The sequence below is a fragment of the Corylus avellana genome, chromosome ca4 (genome assembly GCF_901000735.1).
Source record: "Corylus avellana chromosome ca4, CavTom2PMs-1.0".
Classification (NCBI taxonomy): Eukaryota; Viridiplantae; Streptophyta; class Magnoliopsida; order Fagales; family Betulaceae; genus Corylus; species Corylus avellana.
In genome coordinates this window covers 22,513,981-22,536,045 of record NC_081544.1, presented here as the reverse complement: position 1 = coordinate 22,536,045, position 22,065 = coordinate 22,513,981, and the positions used below count along the sequence as shown (strand labels likewise).

The following is a 22,065-nucleotide window of genomic DNA, read 5'->3' as shown; positions in this document are numbered from 1 at the left end:
TTGAGCCTACTAATACCTCTCTTGTTCCTTCTATTGTCTAGACACCAAAGTTGGAATTGAAGCAATTGCCAGAGCACCTAACATATGCCTACCTAGGAGAGAACAAGACACTACCGATCATAATTGATGCAAACCTGAGTTGCGGGGAAGAAGAAAAGCTTCTGAGAGTTCTTAAAGAACATAAAACTGCTTTGGGATGGACCATTGCTGACATAAAAGGAATAAGTCCAACCAAGTGCATGCATCAGATCTTCATTGAAGACGAAGCAAAGCCAACCAGGGATGCATAGAAAAGACTTAATCCTCAAATGAAGGACGTAGTTAAGGTAGAGGTATTAAAACTGCTAGATGTGGGCATCATCTATCCCATCTCAGACAGTAAATGGGTCAGTCCAGTCCAAGTAGTGCCAAAAAAGTGTGGGATCACAGTGGTGAAGAATGAAGATGATGAGCTGATATCTACAAGAGTAACCACTGGGTGGAGGGTATGCATTGATTACAAAAAGCTGAACAAGGTAACAAGAAAAGACCATTTCCCATTACCCTTCATTGATCAAATGCTAGAAAGGTTAGTTGGCCATAGCCTCTATTGTTTCTTGGATGGGTACAGTGGCTATAATCAGATTGCAATAGCACTAGAGTATTAGAGGAAGACCACCTTTTGGCACATTCGCCTATAGAAGGATGCCATTTGGCTTATGCAATGCCCCAGCCACATTCCAAAGATGCATGATGAGCATTTTTTCAAATATGGTGGAGAAAACCATTGAGGTATTTATGGATGACTTTAGTATTTTTGGGTCTAGTTTCGATGAATGCCTCAACCATTTGAAGAATTTTCTCAAGAGATGTGAAGAATGCAACCTAGTGCTCAATTGGGAAAAATGCCACTTCATGGTTCAACAAGACATTGTATTGGGTCATGCTATTTCAAGAAAGGGCATTGAGGTGGATAAAGCTAAAATAGACATCATCTCCAAACTTCCCCCACCTTTGACAGTGAAGGGGGTGAGGAGTTTTCTTGGACTTGTCGGATTCTATAGAAGGTTCGTCAAGGATTTCTCCAAGATCTCTAGACCCCTCTGTGAATTGCAAGGGAAGGAGGCCAAATTTGAATGGACTGAAGAATGCATGACTGCCTTCAACACACTGAAAAAGCTGCTCACATCTGCACCAATAATGCGGGCACCAGATTGGAGTCTACCCTTTGAACTCATGTGTGATGCTAGTGACTTTGCCTTGGGAGCTGTCTTGGGTCAAAGAATCAATAAGACACCTCATGCTATTTATTATGCTTCTAGAACATTGAATGATGCCCAGCTAAATTATTCTACTACTGAGAATTATTAGCTGTCATATTTGCTTTGGAGAAGTTTAGGTCATACCTAATTGGTTCTAAGGTTATTGTATTCACTGATCATGCTGCTTTGAGGTATTTGTTTGCTAAGAAAGATGCAAAACCTAGACTGATCAGATGGGTACTACTACTCCAAGAGTTTGACCTTGAGATTAGAGCCAAGAAGGGCAGTGAGAATGTGGTGGCAGCTCACTTATCCAGATTACTCCATGAGGAGGTAGGAGATGAGCTCCCATTGAATGAAAATTTTCCAAATGAACAGTTATTTGCAGTTGATATCCAACTCCCATGGTATGCAGATATACTGAATTATATAACTGCCAAGCTGTTTCCTCCAAGTATGACTAGTCAAGAAAGGAAGAGGTTAATATCTATATCTAGACAATACCATTGGGATGACCCCTATTTGTTCAAATTCTGGCCTAATCAAGTCATTAGAAGGTGTGTCCCAGAAGAAGAACACTTGAGTATTTTGCAGCACTGTCACCAGTTTGCTTGTGGTGGACACTTTGGGGCCAAGAGAACAGTGCTTAAGGTATTACAATCTGGATTTTATTGGCCTAATGTGTATAAAGATGCTTTCTTGTTTTTCAGCTCTAGTGATAGATGCCAAAGGACAGGTAACATCTCATCCAGAAACCAAATGCCTCTCCAAAATATTCAAGTGGTAGAGCTCTTCAATGTCTGGGGAAAACATCTTTGCTAGATTTGGGACACCAAGGGCAATCATTAGTGATGGGGGGAGCCACTTCAACAACTATGCCTTTGCATCTATGACAAAGAAGTATGGTATCACTCATAAGGTTGGCACTCCATATCATCCCCAAACCAGTGGTCAAGTAGAGATTATCAACAGAGAGATCAAAGGTATCCTTGAAAGGACAATGAACCCCAGTAGGAAGGATTGGTCACTACACTTGAATGATGCACTATGGGCTTATAGAACTGCTTACAAGACACCTATCGGTATGTCTCTATATCGTTTGGTTTTTGGGAAAGCATGTCATCTACTAGTGGAATTAGAACACCAAGCATACTCGGCCATCAAGAAGTTTAACTTTGATATGAAGCAAGCTGGTGACAATTTATTTAGTAGGGCTAGATTGAAGCCCTAATTATGTTTAGTTGATATACAAATTGGCACCCTTGTGATGATTTTGTTGTGATATCTAAATTGATTAATTCATGTTTTCATGAATTCCTCATATGTGTATGCCTGATCAACATGTGCATGTGGTATGGACTAGTTAGTTAAATCAATTTTGATGACCGAGTTTTGGGTTTAACATAAGTAACAAAAGTAATCCACCCCGGATTCTTTGGTTAATCAACATGGGGAACCAGAAGTATACACCCATGCCCTAGGCCTCATGTGTTTGTCGATTTTCATAGAATATATGCTTTCCTAAAGAACAACTTAGTATACACCCATGCTAAATCCTTTAGGAAAGAAAAAAATTAAAGTATACATCCATGCCTAACTCGTTGCTTAGGGAAATCTATAGCTTAAGGAGTATACACCCATGCCCTTAGGTTGACAAACATTAGATATACATAACATAATCAAAACATTGGCATATTGACATATTATCTAAATATAATTAGTGGTGGATATCAAAGCCCTACATTTTTATCATTATCAACTCAAATCCAATCTTTTGTTTCATTTTGCTTTGGGAATTTATTTTAGACAAAATTCAGCAATCCTCGTGGGAATGACCCTGAATTTGCACACTATACTATTGTATTGACCTCGTGCACTTGCGGGTAAAACATCCAATTATTTGTCTATTAATTTGCACACTATACTATTGTGTTGACCTCGTGCACTTGCAGGTAAAACATCCAATTATTTGCCTATTAATTTAAGTAGATAATTGAGACAACACTGTCGGCCACAGAACTATGCAGCCAAAAAGCTTCCTCCAAGCATTCGGGACGATCTGATGAGGAGCCACATTCAAATGGCTCAATAAATCCCGAATGAGCCTCAGGAAGGGTAGCCTGAGGCCTGCACGGAACATCTCCTCGAACAAGTAGACTTTGTGCTCCTTGGCACTCACTATGGCGCATTTCCGTTCATCATCAAACCGAAGTGTCACCAACTTCGGTATGTGACAGTCCAGTCTGACTCGCCTCTCATCCTTTGATGACAAGGCAGCCTTCCACATGGCGGGATAAGAGCTCCCGCAGCCCAAGTCAGAGCCTCCTCCTTCATCCATAAGGTACAAAAACTCGGGGTATAATGACCAAGGAATACGAGGATAAAGGCTACGGATTTGCAAATGGGTAACAGACAGACGAAGGCGATCAACTGCAGGTTCGATGAATGGTAATAAAAAATCCAAGTACTTGAGTACTGGACTGTCAGGATGAACAAAATGCTCACAAGAAGGAAACCAAAGGGTCCGATTGATTGAAACCCTGAAAAACACTACTCTCAGAAAGAAGTAATGAGAAAAGAAATCATAATGGAAACAAGCTAGTTGGGGGGTTCAAAAAATTGCAGAGCTTTCGAAAGCAACAATGGCGTTTCAGGAAACCAGAAGATAGAAAATAAAAAGTGAGGAGCAAAACCCCTTTTTATAGTGAGCCTGAGAAGCTGAAGAGGTCTGAGAAGGTGAAGAGGCATCAATGCCTTGAAACCCTAGATGATGCCTCAGAAATGCGTGCATTAAATACCGTAGCAAACGCGTCCTATAGCCTACTAATGATGAAGCGTGGTAGCCAAAAGGACAACCATACCGATGCCGACACGTGGACACGTACTTAGCCATTCGAATCAACGGGCAGATGAATCGACTGACCCTTGGGCATATCGAACGTCTCGACAAAGAATTAGCGGGAAAAATCCCACCAAAACCCGGATCTGAAATTAGGGTTTCCCACTCAGAAGCCTTGGACACACTACCATCAGGAGGCCAATCCATTCCTAGAGAACACAAAAATTTTCATAGTCATCCCGACCAGGAAATTGAGGGGTAACTGTTGGGTCATGGATCAGTCACATAAGGCCCAATGGGCCCAAAGCGCATGACTCCATAAACATGCGGGGCTACCAAGCCCTCAGTTGACTTAGCCCTATGAGGTCTCAGGCTCCCAATCCGAGACATAACTCATGGGCCAAAATAGTCAAAGGTCGAAGGGCACATGGGTCATTCCACCATGGAGATATATTCATATTATCCACTACTTAGATCATCTATATCAATCAGGATACATATCAGTTAGCATTTAAGCTGCTATAGGTGACCGAGTCCTACTCGGACACCCTGACTTAAGATCATGCGGAAGCTGCAACATCTATTCCTTGATCCTCGGATACTAGGATCGCGGAGCAACTAACAAACCTCATCCATTTTTCAAATACCTGCAAGACAAAAATCAAGGGATAAGGCTCTGAAACGTGTGGGAGATCAAACTCCTTTCATGCCTATAAATACAAGTCACCTATCAGTGTCAAGGTAATCGCAACTCTTGCTATCTTGGCTTTATTGTTGCTTACATCTTTTCTTCTCTCTCAAATCACTAACTTAGACATCGGAGTATCCCTTCCGAGAGACCACCGGGGACTCCAATCCTATTGTTTGTTCTTGTGTGCAAGGTTGACACATCCTCTGACATCGCGATACATCCCGGAAATTGTGCCACGTAATCCCTTGGAAAACTGTGCATCAACAATATACTAAAACCAAATTTAAATGCATCAGAAACTTAAGAAACTCTCACTGACCTTTTCAAAGCTGCATCCAAATCATGCTCTTCCTTATAGTTGCAAGCATTGTCAAAACCAAACTTGTTCTTCAATAGATCAACCCAAATTATAACATACAGAAGAAGAATTAATGAGTCTTATTTTTGCAAATTGTCCTACAAGCTAACCAACTACGCCAGATGTTGCGGAAATGAAGACATATTCTCCTTTCTTTGGAGAACAAACTTCGTAGAAACCAACAGAAGCAATCATACCAATCATACCTGTTTGAAAAGGAACAAAAAATATAAACCAATAAAACAACAACTGGCCGGACACGTAATCATCTTCTTCTAAATCTCAAATCAATCAAAACTTGATAGAATGAGCAAACAACGTACCAAGAAGTCCAGTATAGTAGGAAAGGGGTACATCAGTGTGCTAGATCTTATGAAGGCTTTCGGTTGCCGTGATTAGGCTGTACTCTTCCCATCTAGAAATCCCCCAAACAAGGTCCCCTGCCTTAAAGTCTGGGTGCCCAGAATCCAAAACTTTAGCCACTGCATACCCAGTTAATGGCTGCGAGTTTCCAGCAGGAGAAGATCACATTTCCAATCTTAAAATGCACACAAAATCAATTTTAAACGAGCAAGACACGTGGCATATAAAATGTTCTACCAGTAATCTTTAATTAGAATCTAACAAAATGTTAATTCAATTTTTGTTTCGCCCTGTTCAAGCATTCATTTGTGTACTATGGATCTCCGAATTCTAAAGGACCTCTCATTTCCCTCATATAACTGTCTCGGGCCTAGTGAGCATAGGCGTGTGTAGAAAAGTTTTAAGTCTCTAGTTGAAAAGATATGTGATTGATTAATATATATAACATAATTGAAATGCTTAAGTTTTTTTTTTTTTTTCAACAACATCAACGAGAAGAAACAGGAAAAAAAAATCAAACTTATCAACTAAAAACCTCAAGCTAGACAGATAACTAGCTAGTAGTTCACTGCATTAGACGGAAACCAAAAGAAGGTCAAAGTCAATTTGGAATGCATTCAATAAAAGCTGGGGCTTACTATGGTAGATAAGTATAACACCTTGGGAGTAAGAGAACCCTTAAAAATTTAAATATAGTCTCACTTTTAAGAAAACCGAACAAACTAAGATGAGAAAGAAGAACGGAAGCGGGATCTCCGTCATAGACAATGAGTTTGAAGACTAACCGGCTAATTTGAGTTAAGTTGAAAACAACACCACCCAACAGAAATGTAGAGAAAATAACTGAAATAAATCACTAAACCTAGAAATTGGCATCACCAATGGCAAACATGGCGGGAACACGAAGGTGCGTGAGATCCAAGAGCTAGATCATGAGCTTTACACGCAGGTGCGTGAAGGCTCAACGGAAGTGAGAGAGTCAGCAACGTGGAGTAGGGAGGCCAAAGATGACGGTGGAGATCGAGGCGCGTTGATGGGCGAAGTTGATGGATGCTAACAGATCAAAGTTTGAAAAAACCTAAATCTAAAAACCAAGGTAGATCCAAGAAATGGAGGCGACGTATCAGATCAGAAGAGGTTGCAAGGCAGCAATGGAGGGTTAAGGTTATGACTTTGAGAGGATACAGATAAATCGCCCAAGGTGATGAATAAGGCCTTGTAAGAGACATAAAGGACTAGAGAAAGCTCGAGTAGGACATCATTAGAATAAAGCAACATAATGAAGGAGGGAAGGAAGAGGAGTTATTTCCTCCTCGTAGGCAATGCAAGAGAGGAACTTCTTAGAGAGAGAAAAGTGTCTTACACAACAAGCACGTTTTTTTAAGGAATTAATGCTAAAGGCTTAATCTTATGATTTTGGTTCACTAAAAACTTTTTAAGATATCAACCTCCCTAGCTAGCTAGCTAGCTATGAAAACCTGATGGTTTAAAGGGTGATCACACTATAACTAGTGTGGTCATTCCCATAGCCAATCACAACCTTCCATGGTGGTTATGATAAAGTGACAAGGTGTGACTCTTGATGAAGAGTCATATTCTAACTCTATAAATCGAGTTTGATCATGAGAAGAACGTACGTCAAAAATTCATTCTCTCATTATCACGTTGCTTTTGTCCTCCATTGGATATCCACCCTAACGGGAGATTCCAACATATAAGATCATACGTTCATATTATTCTAACAGTGGTATCAAAGCATTAAGGTTATGGAAGACAAAGAAGAAAAAACAGATACTGATGAAGAAAATAGGGAGTATATGAAGGAAATTTTGCAAACCATCAACAGACAAAGTTTGGGTTTGGCATCTTCTGTGGCATTTTATAATTTGCATTTGATAATCTCAAACCCACATGAAGAACTTCTTAAAGTTACTGTTGGTGGATCAAAATTTACTGGAGATTTTCCTACTTTGAAGAAATGCTATTTACTGGAAGGAATTCTTTCCAACTCCGTTTGATGCATCTATTTCGGTGGATCTTCAAAGCCAAAATTCTCCTCCTCCGGGTTTTGACGTTATTGGTGAATCATCCCCAACCAAAGGTGTAGTTTTTGGTTCTTCTTGGGAAGGGAATAATTCTTGGGAAGAAAATAATTCTAGGGTTGATGAAATAAATAATTATGATTTTGTAGAAAATAATTCTGAAATTTTTTCTGCAAAAAATCACTGTTTTTTGAGTTTTTCTAGAGAAGAAACCATTGTTGATCAAAACTACACCGTTTTGATCAACAGGGAAGGGGGAACAATCACCCCTGCATTAGAAACCCAAAACGACGTCGTTCCATTTAATTGGAACGACGCCGTTCAGGCATCTGACCCAGGGGCGCACGGTACTACCCTTCAGAACGACGCCGTTTCGGCGTCTCCAAGGGGGCACGCCCCATCCTCTCCAAACGACGCTGTTTCGTTCTCATCAGAGAACGTCTACAGTCCCATTAGGGACAATGTCATTTCACACCAAAACGATGCCAAAATTCGAACTCTTGAACAGGCGCGTAAAAAACGACACGACGTCATTTTGGATAATTCCAAAAACGACACCGTTTCAAATTTTCACAACCCAACCCAAGAAGTGACCCAAACTAGGCCCAAGTGGAAACACACGGCCCGAAATCAGTATTGAGAGCCCAAGCCCAAGCAAAAAGGGCCCAAGCCCAATCGGGCCAAGCCCATTTCTAGCCCAGCAGAATCGGATCAGAATCGACCCGAGACCCGAATTGCAATCCAGAGCACCGATCTGACCCGGAGCGCCAATCCTACCCGCGTGTTCAACCCGCCACGCGCCAGACTTGTGCAACGCATGACAGGCACGTGGCACACCTGAAGACTCGGCCCGCCCAATTCCGGTTGGATCCGACCCAATTCTGCTCAACAGTACCGCCATTACCACCATTTTCGACCTCAAGTTCGTTTTTTGACCCGTTCTCACTCAATACAACCCCGATTTAACTCATTTCAAAAGCATTGGAAAGCAAATTTGAGGGGCATGAGTATTGCAGGGTTTCCAAACTATAATGCCCCAAATATATAATTGGGGAAGGGGTGAGTCTTCTCATCAAGGTCAGAGGCAATCTAATCTGAGGTTTTTTCGTCCGTGTTGGCTATCACCTACAGAGCATAAGGAAGTGGAGTTCACTGTACCAAATTTGGCTCAATCCGAGATTTCAAGTGATAGACGCTTGAAGAGTCCACGTCCTTTAAGGATCGTAAAACAGTTGAGCAAAGTCCAAGGGATTTGTGGCCAATGGGCAACAATCGATACACACTTCCACCAAGAGGTGACCAGTTCATACCATTAGTTCCAAACCGTCCGTATTACAGGGCCTGTATGACTGATTACCAGACAAGGCTGACCTATCCTAGAGACGACTGATCTAAAAAATAAAAATAAATAAACTTATCTATTTTTATTATTTGTTAGTTTGTAATAACTTAAAAATACATTTTTAATTTTTCTGTTGGTGTGTATGTAAGTAATATCTGATATATTACAGTTATAGTAAACAAATATTTGTATTTATATTAAGTTTATCGTATCCACATTATAAAATGACTATTAAAAGCAGTATAAATTCCTCAAAGGTCGAAAGCCTTAATGGAATTAATTTTAGAATGTGGAAATGACATATCTGTTATGTACTGACGTATGAGAGAACTTTACACACTCTCACATCAAAAAGACCTGAAGTAAAAGATGAGGAAAATGATGATGCTGTCAAGAAAAAGGAAAAATGGATGGAAGATGACCTAATGGCAAAGGCCACTCTCCTCCATAGCATGAAAGATAATATCATCCCACTATTTGAAGGATACAAGACTGTTAAGGAATAATGGAAGCATTAGAGGAAAAGTATGGCCCTAGGTCTGATACTCACATACAACTATTATTAGATAAATATAATAGTGCACGTATGAGTGAGGATGACTGTGTGGGTGACTTTGTAAACCAAATGGAACTCATTGCAAAGGAACTTGCATCTGTCGGTCATCCAATATCTGACAAAATGCAAGTAACCACAATACTTAATGGTCTTCCTTTGTCTTGGGAACATGTGATAATATCACTGACCCATAGCGGAAAAGACCTATCCATAATTTCCTTACCAGTTTTGCTTGTATTAGAAGAAGAAATGATGAAAAGAAGAAGGAGAAAAGGACAATCCAGGAACCTCATGATGGCTGAAATCAATACTCAGACTTCACGTGCACCAGCATTCAAAGGCAAGCCAAGAAAGTTCAAAAAGAAATGGAAAGGTAAGCCGAAAGGTAAAAATAAAATCAAAAGAACATGTTTCAAATGTGGTAAAATGGGGCATTTCAAGGCAAATTGTCCAAAGAACAATGGTGACAAGAAACAGAAAGAAATAGTTATGATCATTACTGATGTGATGATGGCAGAACCGACTTCAAATTCTTGGTGGATAGACTCGGCACCAACAAGACATATTACAAGAGACCGAGAATTCTTCCTAGATTTCAAAGAGAAAAAGGTCAGAGAAAACAGAGTGTACATGGGCAACAATACTTGCAGTGATGTGCTAGGCGAAGGAAAATGTAAGATTTCTGTTAAAGGGTCTTCCGTTGTTTTACATAATGTTCTATATGTGCCAAATATCCCGAGAAATCTAATATATGTTCCCGTATTAGATAGCAAAGGATATGGGATTAAGTTTAAATTTGGGAAGGTCTATATTTGTAAGGGAAAAAAATTTGTTAAGGGTGTAGAGATAGACAATATGTATTTACTCAAAGTTGATAATAAAGATCCCATTTCACAGTATTCATATGTGTCTGAAGATAGTTCATTCTTATGGCATTTAAGATTAGGCCACATCAACAAAAATAAAATGAAAAGAATGAGTAAGAGTGGATTACTACCTAGAATTAATTATGAAGATTTTAATATATGTGAATCATGTATTAAAGGAAAAATGATTAGTAAATCTTTTTTTAAAACATTGGGAATCATCAGAATTACTTCCATTACTGGAAGTAATTCATTCTGACATATGTGGTCCTTTAAGAACTAAAACACATAGAGGAATGGAATACTTTATTACTTTTACAGATGATTATTCAAGATATGGACATATCTACTTAATCAAACATAAATCTGAAGCAATTGAAAAATTTAAAGAATATAAATTAGAGGTAGAAAAACAATTGGGAAGGTCCATTAAAAACTTGAATAATGATAGGGGAGGTGAATATAAAGCCATGGATTCCTTCTGCAAAGAAAGTGCAATAAGACATTTATATACAATGACTTACAAGCCTCAACAAAATGAGATCGCAGAAAGAAGGAATAAAACTTTAATGGATACGACAAGATCCATGATGGCATATGCTGATTTATCCACTCATTTTTTGGGGAGTGGCTTTATCCACTATAGCATATATTCTTAATAGAATAAAAACCAAATCAAAACCCTTTACACCTTATGAATATTGGGCAGGCATAAAACCAGATTTTTACAACCTCAGAGTGTGGGGATGTAAGGCACATGTACTTATTCCAAAACCCTTAAGGGATAAGTTAGAAAGTAAAACATGGGAATGCAGATTTATAGGATATATAGAAAATGGTAGTAGATATAGATTTTACCATCCACATAAGGGATTAATAGAAAGCAGGGATGCTGCATTTCTAGAAAACACCAATTAGATTAGTCCCATGGATGAAATAAGACTCCTACAAGGAGAAGATTCTGAATGTAAAACACCACAAGTTACTTTGAAAGAAAAAGAACATAGCACAGACATTCGGAATAGTGGGAGCAAGAGAAAATCCAAAGATCCACCTAATTTGGATATATGAAATCAAAACAGTGGGAGTAAAAGACAAAGACGACCGTCAACCACACTCAAGGATCATTATGTGCTAAGTACATATGATATAAATTTGCAAGAAGATCTAGCAAATTTTAAAGAAGCTATAAGTAGTCATGATGCTGAAAAATGGATTAAAGCTGTGGAAGAAGAGTTTGAATCGATTCAGAAAAATGATGTGTGGGAACTCACAGAATTGCCAAGCCAAAGAAAAGCAATTGGATGCAAGTGGGTTCTAAGGAAGAAATTCAAAGCTGATGGAAGTCTTGAAAAGTACAAAGCTAGATTAGTGGCTAAAGGATTTACTCAACAACCCGGTATAGACTTTGTTGACACATACTCACCGGTGGCAAAATTCGCTTCAGTAAGGATAATTATGTCCATTGTAGCTATAATGGATTTGGAACTACATCAGTTGGATGTTAAGATAGCCTTTCTCAATGGAGAATTAAAAGAAGAGATTTACATGCAACAACCTGAAGGATTTCAGGTTACAAGACATGGAGAAGAAGTTTACAAATTAAAAAGGTCATTATATGGACTTAAACAATCTTCGAGGCAATTGTATTTGAAGTTTCATCAAGCAATACTAGAAATTGGTTTCGAGGTAAGTCCACTAGATCACTGTGTTTACATATATAATGAAAATAATGAATTAACAATATTATCATTATATGTAGACGATATACTGCTAACTGGTAACTGTCCAGATATGATAAATAAAACAAAACCCTTCTTTTCATTCAAATTTGAAATGAAAGATATGGGCACCGCTACCTATGTTTTAGGAATAAGAATTTCTAGAAGTAGAAATTTAAAATTATTATATTTGGATCAAGAAAAATATTTGGAAAAGATAGTTAAGAGATTTAATATGGATAAATGTAAACCTCTAAAAACACCTATTTCAAGAGGCCAGTACTTGAATAAAACAATGTGTCCTCAAAATGAGACAGAGATTCAAGAGATGGAATCTATCCCCTATGCCCAAGCTGTGGGCAGTCTCATGTATGCAATGACAACTACAAGACCTGATATTTGTTATGCGGTGGGATTAGTAAGCAGCTATCAATCTAATACAGGGAAGACACATTGGCAAGCAGTAAAACGTATATTTAGATATTTGCAAAGTACTAAAAACATTGGCTTATGTTTTGGTATAAGTGATCTAGAAATTAAAGGATTCACAAATGCGGATTTTGCTGGGGACGCTGATCATAGAAAATCAACAAGTAGATATGTGTTCTTGATTGGTGGAACAGCTATTTCTTGGTTAAGCAAGAAACAAAATTGCATTGCAAAATCCACTATGGAAGCTGAATATATATCATGCAGCACAACAATAAGTAATGCAGTGTGGATTAAACGTTTTGTAGAAAGTTTAAATTTAGGTTTAAACAGTAAGCCAGTCAATATGTGTTGTGACAACAAGTCTGCTATCTCTTTAATAAAAAGTGGAGCACAAAGCTCCAAAGACAAATATATTGATGTAAATTATCACTATATTCAAGATATAGTGGAAAGAGGGGAAATTAAAATTGAATTTATACCCTCAACAGAGATGGTAGCCGATCCTATGACCAAAGGATTGTCTTTGGAAAAATTCAAAGAGCATGTAGCTACAATGGGATTGAGAAACACCTAGGTGGTAGTTGCATATATGTTTAAGCACAAGCGAAAGGATTCAGGGATGCCTGAATGAACGATTTTGTGAAATTCTGTTTTTTATAAGGGGAATAATTGGTCAGGTAATAGACAGAAGATACTTAAGAAATAATATTACAAATGTAAGGTTCACCGAGAGACATTATGTTAAAAGTTGGAAATATATTAAGAAGTATCAAAGAAACATTTGATTAGAAATGTCAGTGCAAGTTAGCACATAGTTTTGTGTATGGCTGAAATCGTCAATTGTGGAATAGGTGTGAACCAGTGTTCCTTACCACAGAGAATTGATGTTATTCTTTTAGTTAAAAACGAAATGAAGTCACCTTAATATATAATCAATGTAAAAATATATGGTAAAAGGTGCGATTAGATAAGATGACAAAATTGTATATTATAAAATGTCATAATCTAATGCCGATCTGTAAATTAAACGGATGAGAGTTGACATGAATAAAAATTATATTTGGTACCAAGGTGATAATGTTCAACTAGATTACATAATGTTAAAGTGTGATCAAGTGGGAGATGATGGTTTAAAGGGTGATCACACTATAACTAGTGTGGTCATTCCCATAGCCAATCACAACCTTCCATGGTGGTTATGATAAAGTGACAAGGTGTGACTCTTGATGAAAAGTCATATTCTAACTCTATAAATAGAGTTTGATAATGAGAAGAACGTACATTAAAAAATCATTCTCTCATTATCACGTTGCTTTTGTCCTCCATTGGATATCCACCCTAACGGGAGATTCCTACAAATAAGATCATACGTTCATATTATTCTAACAGAACCAAATAGATACTCACAGAGCCAGGGGTGAAAGAATTGAATCCGCTCTCAATGACTCGGGCCATCTGAATTCGCATGACGGGGTCGTAGGACAAGTAGAGGTTTTTCACAAGAACAGCATTGGAACCTTCAGTTTAACGGTACCGGTGGTGACGTACATATCGAATTCCTTTGGAAAACCATTGACATAATCCCTCAATATCACTTGCTTGTTGCTCACTACTTCTTCTCCACCAACGCTCGCCATTGCTAAGCTCACACTCTTTATCTTAATTAATTTCTTTCTGCGTGTTTCTGTCTTGGTGAGGTGCGGAAGTGGAACAGATCGGGGTTGCCTTTTTGTAGCACACTGATCCGAGGATACTCGTAACTGCTTACGTGGCGACATGAACTTGCGCCACATTATACGTCAGTCTATTTTCAATTAGCAACTTGAATTTTTGTGTCTATTTTCGATCAGCAAAGTACTGAATCATTATAATTTTTTGGGATAATTACTTTTTGTCCACATGAACTACAGCACATTAACACTTTTCTCACATGAACTACCAACTATAACACTTGATCCCATCAAACTACCATCTCATGACAAAAAGCTCCCTTCCATCAGTCAATGGGGTTAAAATTGACGGTCAACGGTAATGTACAAGTCATGTGCCATGTTAAATTTTTTTCTTCGCTTTTGCCCTCACTTTTTCATGTGTCTTTCACTTTTGCACTTTTGCACTTTTTAAATTATTATATGTAATACGAATAGACCATGTTGAATATTCTAATGGTCCCGATTCTTTTGCCTTCTCTCTCACATTATATTTTCTTCTTTAAATTTCTCTATCAACACCCTCTTGTATAAAAAAACCTACAAAATATAAATTTCTCTATAAACACCCTTTTGTATTAGAAAAATGTTATATATATTTTTTTATTTTCATGCTTTTTGACGTAATATTTAATAATAATCAATCTAAAATTTAATAGCAATATGGTATAAATTTCAAAAGAAGAAAAGATAACATGAGAGAGAAGGCAAAAGAATCGGACCATTAGAATATTCAACATGGTCTATTCGTATTACATATAATAATTTAAAAAGTGAAAAAGAGAAACGCATGAAAAAGTGAGGGCAAAAGTAGAAGAAAAAAATTTAAAATGGCACATGACTTGTACATGACCGTTGACCGTCAATTTTAACCCCTTTGACTGGCGGAATGGGGCTTTTTGTCATAAAATGATAGTTTGATGGGGTCAGGTGTCATAATTGATAGTTCATGGGAGAAAAGTGCTAAAGCATTGTAATTTATGGGGGCAAAAGGTAATTACCCCTAAATTTTTTAGCGTTAAGTTTAATATTTTATTCTCTCCTATTTAAGAAATAAAACCTTAAAATTAAATTTGGTCGGTTAACATATTATAATTTTTGTCCAACACCTGCACCAAATCGGTCTTGACTCTTGGAAAGAAGATTATTGGGTTGATGAGATCAAAATGCCATATAGAATCTTCCGGTTTGGATTGTTGACTTGTACATGCACATGTGAACTTCAACAATTTTTTACAAGCAAGCAAGGAGACTATTCTCCCTTTTTTTTTTTTCTTTTTTTTTTTCTTTTTTTTTTTCAAGGAAGCACAGAAAAAATTCTTCTGCTTTCACTGTTTATTGTGTTATTGGTTTTTATCTATATTCTTTTTAGAGTCTGTCTATGATTGCGTTTGATAAATTGAATTTTTAAGTTAAAAAACACCTTTGAGAAAAAACTTTATTTTTAAGCTTTTATTAAAAGTACATTTTGTGTCATTTTTAGAGTAAAAAAGTCAAAATAAGTACTTTTAAATTTTTTTACCAAACATGTCAGCTTTTGTTTGACACAACTTTTTAAGTATTAAAAATATTTTTTAAACTCTCTAACATAATCCCAAGCAAACCCTTAATACTTTGATGGAAAGTGAAGTTATATATAGTTGAATAATGAAATCAGTCTGCACTCTATCTTATAAATATACACAATATTCATCCGTTTTGTGTAACTTTATACATACTAGAGTCCAGATCAAGATTCAAGAAGGTTTTTGGTTGCTATAGATTATGGAATGTTTATAATTTATTGTAAATAACTTGGGATTTATTAATGTATATTCCATATATGGAATATTACATTTTGAACTCCAGTAATCATTTGGCCTCAAACCACAACAGTAGGAAAACAGTAGCACCAACAAGTAACTGATCATTCCTCCAACACCACGAACAAGTGCAAATTTAAAAGACAGACAGGTTATTCACGCGCAACCATGACAACTTGTTTTCCAACATTACGACCACTGAAAAGTCCAACCAGGGCAGCTGGGCCATTCTCAAGGCCTTCAGCAATGTCTTCCACATACACAATCTTCCCCTCTCTGATGCCAGATAGCACAGTGTCCAAGAACTTGGGATAGAGGTGATAGTAATCAAAGGCTATAAATCCTTGCATACGGATTCGCTTGGCTATGATAAGCACCAAATTTTTCACGCCTTCAAGCTCATCAAGATTGTACTGTGAGATCATTCCACATACAGAAATGCGGCCATGGGCTCTCATGTTTAGGAGCACTGCATCAAGTGTTTTACCCCCAACATTCTCAAAGTAAATGTCAATGCCTTCTGGGAAATACCTGTGGTGATCAACAGAAACAAATAATGTGTGTTTCAAAGATCAAATCAATATTCCCTCAAACTTTGATATTATATATAAGAGTCAAGCAATTGTCCCATCCAGTTTATTAATATTATTACTCACAAGCTTAATTTAGAGCAAATTTAATTAAAACTGACCTTTTCAAAGCCGCATCCAAGTCAGGCTCTTCCTTATAGTTGAAAGCTTCGTCAAAACCAAACTTATTCTTCAAAAGATCAACCTGGTTTTTATCAGAGGAAATATGAGTTTATTAATAGATCCAAAAATGACAAAGTTTTCTTTCAAATTGGGTTGAATAAATTTCTTTTAATCTGATCTATAAAAGTAACATGTATCTATTAAAAGGAAAAAAATTTCCTTCAAACTGAGTTTTTTAAGTGAATGGTACATTTATCCCACTAGGCCCACTCCACAATCACAAAGAAGAAACAATAGTTAATTACAATAGTTAACTATTACAATAGTTAATTACTACAGCCTAAGTTTGACCATTGTTGTATACTAAATAATAATAGAGGTAATTACTTTTTTCTCCCATGAATTATCACACTTAGTCAATATGCTTCTATGAACTATTACATTCATTACATACCAAAAGCCTCCTTCCGTCAGTTAACCTCGTTAAAAAACTTGAAACGACTCAAAACATAACTTTATAAACAAAAATTACTATAATACCCGTAAAATTAAAAAATTAATATATATAATGTATTAGTATCGGTTTCAATAAAAAAAAAAAAATCAAAAATCAAAATTCAAAAAACCAAATAAATATTAAAACAAAAAATTTAAATATATAAAAATTAAAAAACACTTATAAATTAATTTATAAAAATTAAAAAAAAAAAAAGTCAATATAAAAAATTTTAAAAAAGAAAACAGTTAAAAAAGACTTCAACTAAAAAAATATATATAAATGCAAAATCAGTCCATGTGGCTGGCCTAAATTACAAATTCATCCTTGTGATATAAAATAAATAAATAAATAATTCAAAGATTATCGGGATAGGCCAAAATAACAATTTTGTCCCTATAATCAAATTCCGTCAAAATATTTGACGGATTCCACTAGTGTATCACATCATCACCAATAGAATGATGATACGTGTTATTCTTAATTAAAAAAATAAATAAATATATTAAAAATATAAATATATAAACTAAAAAAAATTTATGAATTAATTAAAAAAAATAAAATAATAAAGGGGTGGATGCAACCGGCAGCCACCCCATTGGGGGAGGGGGTGGCCAGCAAGCCACCCTAGATCTGGTTGGGGTTGGCCATGCACCACCCCCTACTCTTTTAATTTTTTTTTTTTAAATAATAATAATAATAATAATTTATAAGTTTTTTTTTTATAAGTTTTATATATTTATATTTTTTTGTTTTAATTTTTTTATTTGGGGCCAGGTATTTCTATCTTTTAATGAGATTTAACATTTAAAAGAGAATATTCCATCCCATTTAATGAGCTTGACTAACGAAATGGGTTTTTGGTAAATAAATGATATTTTAATGTGGTTAGGTGGTGAACATTGTAGCTCATGGGAGCATATTGGCATAGGGTAATAGGTCATGAGGAAAAAGAAGTAATTACCCTTAAATAATACCTCAAGATGACAGCCATCAAATAAAGTAGGGCTAGATAACATAAAGTACCTATCCCACTAGAAAGGTGTACCTTCTCTTTACTTCCAGCACTTCCAACAACAAAACAACCCAACAATTTTGCAAACTGTCCAACAAGCTGACCAACTGCACCAGAAGCTGCTGAAATGAAGACATATTCTCCTTTCTTAGGAGAACAAACTTCATAGAAACCACCATAAGCAGTCATACCAGGCATACCTACATGCATATATACAATGAATATGTTAGATTTATATTATACCATTGCATACGGCATCACTTGTGTATATATATATATATATATATCAAAAGAGGGTGCTAATTAATTTCCAACATCTCCTGTTTTAAGACAGCCAGACAAGAACAAAACAGAATCAGAAGCACTAAGCTTAATTAATTACCAAGAATTCCAGTGTAGTAGGAGAGAGGCACATCTGTGTGTTCAATCTTAAACAGATAATCAGTTTGTGTAATGAGACTATATTCTTCCCACCCGGTTACTCCCCATACCAAGTCTCCTTGCTTGAATTTTGGATGCGCAGAATCCAAAACTTTACCCACCCCATGTCCATCAATGGGCTGCGCGCCAAGTTTCAAAATCAAGCTCATACATTGTATCAATCACAAAAAAAAAAAATTCCAAAAGATAAAAATCAAAATAAGGGGTCAGAGAATCCACAGACCGAACCCTGCGTGTAGGAGCCGATGTAGCTTTCAGTAGCTGGTTTCATGCGGTTTCGCATGTAGGGATCGCAGGACAAGTAGAGGTTCTTCACGAGAACAGCATTGGAACCTTCGGGGACCTTCAATTTAACGGTACCAGTGGTGACGTACATGTCCGATTCCTTTGGATAACCACTGACATACTCCCTCAGTATCACCTGCTTGTTGTTCACAACTTCCTCTCCATTAACAATCGTCATTGCAACTCTAAACTCTTGTCGATCTTTCTGTCTCTCTGTCTCTGTGCCTGTGTCTTGGAGAGATATATATATTGTTAGAGTATATTTAAATGACTCTAAAGTTAGGAATTTGACGAAGATTAGATTACCCTAATTTAGAGATTTAATCACAATAAATTAGGAGATTTGATTAAGATTACATTTATATATAAGCTCTATAAATAAAGCATTCTCTATTGTAAACAATTCATTCAATAAGAGCTTAATGTAGTTCTTTGGGCTTTATCTGTGGATGTAGGTCGTTGACCGAACCACGTTAAAATCTGTCTCTCATTTATTTTATTTCCGCAATTTATTTATATTTCTATTTCATTATGAATTCTATTATATATATATATAGCCAGTGGAGTTTTTCTGTAATATTTTTTGGTCTAATCATTTATATCTTGTGTCAAGGTGCTGTAGTTCATGGGACAAAAGGTAATTACTCCTAAGTTTTTTAATGTTAAGTTTAATATATAAGCTCTATAAATAAAGCATTCTCTATTGTAAACAATTCATTTAATAAGAGCTTAATGTAGCTCTTTGGGCTTTATCTGTGGATGTAGGTCGTTGACCGAACCACGTTAAAATCTGTCTCTCACTTATTTTATTTCCGCAATTTATTTATATTTCTATTTCATTATGAATTCTATTATATATATATATATATATATATATATATATATAGCCAGTGGAGTTTTTCTGTAATATTTTCTGTAATATCTTGTGTCAAGGCGCTGTAGTTCATGGGACAAAAGGTAATTACTCCTAATTTTTTTAACGCTAAGTTTAATATTTTATTCTCTCCTATTTAAGAAATAAAACCTCAATTTGGTAGTTAACATATTATAATTTTTGTACAACACCTGCACCAAATCGGTCTTGACTCTTGGAAAGAAGCTTATTGGGTTGATGAGATCAAAATGCCATACAGAATCTTCGGGTTTGGACTGTTGACTTGTACATGCACCTGTAAATTAACTTCAACAACTTTTTACAAGGAAGCAAGGAGACTATTCTTTTTTTTTTTTTTTTTTTCAAGGAAGCACAGAAAAAATTCTTGTGTTTTCACTGTTTATTGTGTTATTGGTTTTATCTATACTCTTTTTTATAGTAGTTTCCTATCGGACTTAAAATTTGTTTTGGATTGTGTTTGAGAAATTAAGCTTTTAAATCAAAAAAACACTTTTGGTAAAAATTTTGTTTTTAAGCTTTTATTAAAAGTACGTTTTTGTCATTTTTAAAATAAAAAATTCAAAATAAGTACTTTTAAATTTTTTTACCAAACATACCTGCTTTTATTTGACACGACTTCTTAAATATTAAAAGTGTTTTTTAAGGTGATTAATAAAAAGTGGCCAGGAGTTAGGAGTTATATATTGTTGAATAATGAAATCAGTATGCACTCTATCTTATAAATATACACAATATTCATCCGTTTTGTATAACTTCATATTAGAGTCCAATGAGACAGGATGAAGGGAGGACCGGCAGCGGCTAAGGCCCCCCCCCCCCAAATGACAAAAAATTGTTTATTTTTTTAAGGTAAAAACAATTTTTTATGGTTAATTTTTTTTTTTTTTTTTTGCTAATGGTTCCATACCCATTAAATTTTTTCAGCCATGACCCCTGCCCATTCTTACAGCTGGCACCGTCCCTGTTTGGTGCTGTTGTGCTTTGTGACTTCTTCAAGAATGTCAACCTTCGGATCTGAGGCCATTTTTCACTAAAGTTTTGCTTTAGGTACGCCTATGTTTGGCTGCTGGGAACCAAGAAGGAAAACAAAAGTAAAAATATTACCTATACACGACAGTCTATTATAGTACCGACTTTTCTGCAATAAAAATGTTAATACAAGTAATTTTTTCCTAAAATTATGTTTTTCCTGAATAACATAAAACCAAATACCAATAAAACCACACAATCAGTTTTAAGTGAAGAGAGAATAAACCAGAAGAAGTAAGAAACAAGAGAAAGCCCCAAAACAAGGAACAAATGAAGATATATGTTGTGAATACTAAGGAAAGAAGAAAGGAGGAATAGATTTTGTGAGTGTCGGCAAAGAGGAGAAAGTGAAAAAATAAATAAATAAATAAAAATAACCCTACGTTTCTAACAAAAGCAAACCAATTCTTAATTTTTTTAGAAATACGAAAATTTTTAATTTAAAAAAAAAAAAAAAACGCATTCGTTAAATTTTTTGATTTAATATAATTTTTTAATAAAGTTGTCATTGAGAAGAGTTAAATGCATGTGGAAGAAATTATTTTTAAATTAATAATAAATTATTTAAAGTTGTCTTGAGTGACGATTCCTTTGCACCCAAAAAAAAAAGGGTGAGAATTTGCACATGCCAGAACCCATGCGCCTGGAAGAATGGAAGATGCTTTTATAAAATAAATTAACGATTTAAATAAATATTAAAAAATAAACCTTTTAAAATTTTTTAAACATATAAAAAAAGGGGAAATTTGTATTTAAAAATAAAGATTCTTTTTTAATTTTGTTTTGAAGTTGAGAATTTAAAATTAAACGAAAATTTTTAATTCTGACTTCATTACCTGAATAAGTAAGACTGAAAGATTGTACAATTAATAATAAACTATTAAAAATTGTCTTCAGTGAGGAATTGTTTGCCAAAAAACAAAAAAGTGAGAATTTGCATATGCCGAAACCTATGTCCATGGAAGATGTTTTTATAAAAGAAATTAACGATTTTAAAAAAAAATAATAATAATAATAATAATAATTAATTAATTTTTTAAAAGAACAAACCTCTTTAAATTTTTTAAACATTTAAAAACCAGAAATTTGTATTTAAAAATAATGATTCTTTTTTAATTTTGTTTTAAAGTTGCGAACTTAATATTAAACAAAAATTCTTAAATCAGATAAAATGGTAAAAGCATAAAGACACCAATGCATTGATCGCTGCCACAAAACAAATTCTCTTTATCCATCTTTCAGTATACACT

General features: G+C 35.6%; 1 protein-coding gene and 1 pseudogene across 1 annotated transcript; both read right to left on the bottom strand.

Annotated features, from left to right (window-relative positions):
- LOC132177350 (2-alkenal reductase (NADP(+)-dependent)-like) overlaps positions 1-14,088 on the bottom strand; it is a 29,672-nt pseudogene extending 15,584 nt beyond the window's left edge.
- A 2,026-nt stretch (positions 14,089-16,114) lies between these two features.
- Positions 16,115-19,069, bottom strand: LOC132178940 (2-alkenal reductase (NADP(+)-dependent)-like). The gene is made up of 5 exons (XM_059591526.1): positions 18,830-19,069; positions 18,548-18,725; positions 18,199-18,365; positions 16,654-16,736; positions 16,115-16,493 (listed from the first exon to the last, which is right to left on the bottom strand). The coding sequence occupies exons 1-5, from the start codon at positions 19,067-19,069 to the stop codon at positions 16,115-16,117; spliced, it is 1,047 nt and encodes a 348-aa protein (XP_059447509.1).
- Between the last annotated feature and the right edge of the window lie 2,996 nt (positions 19,070-22,065).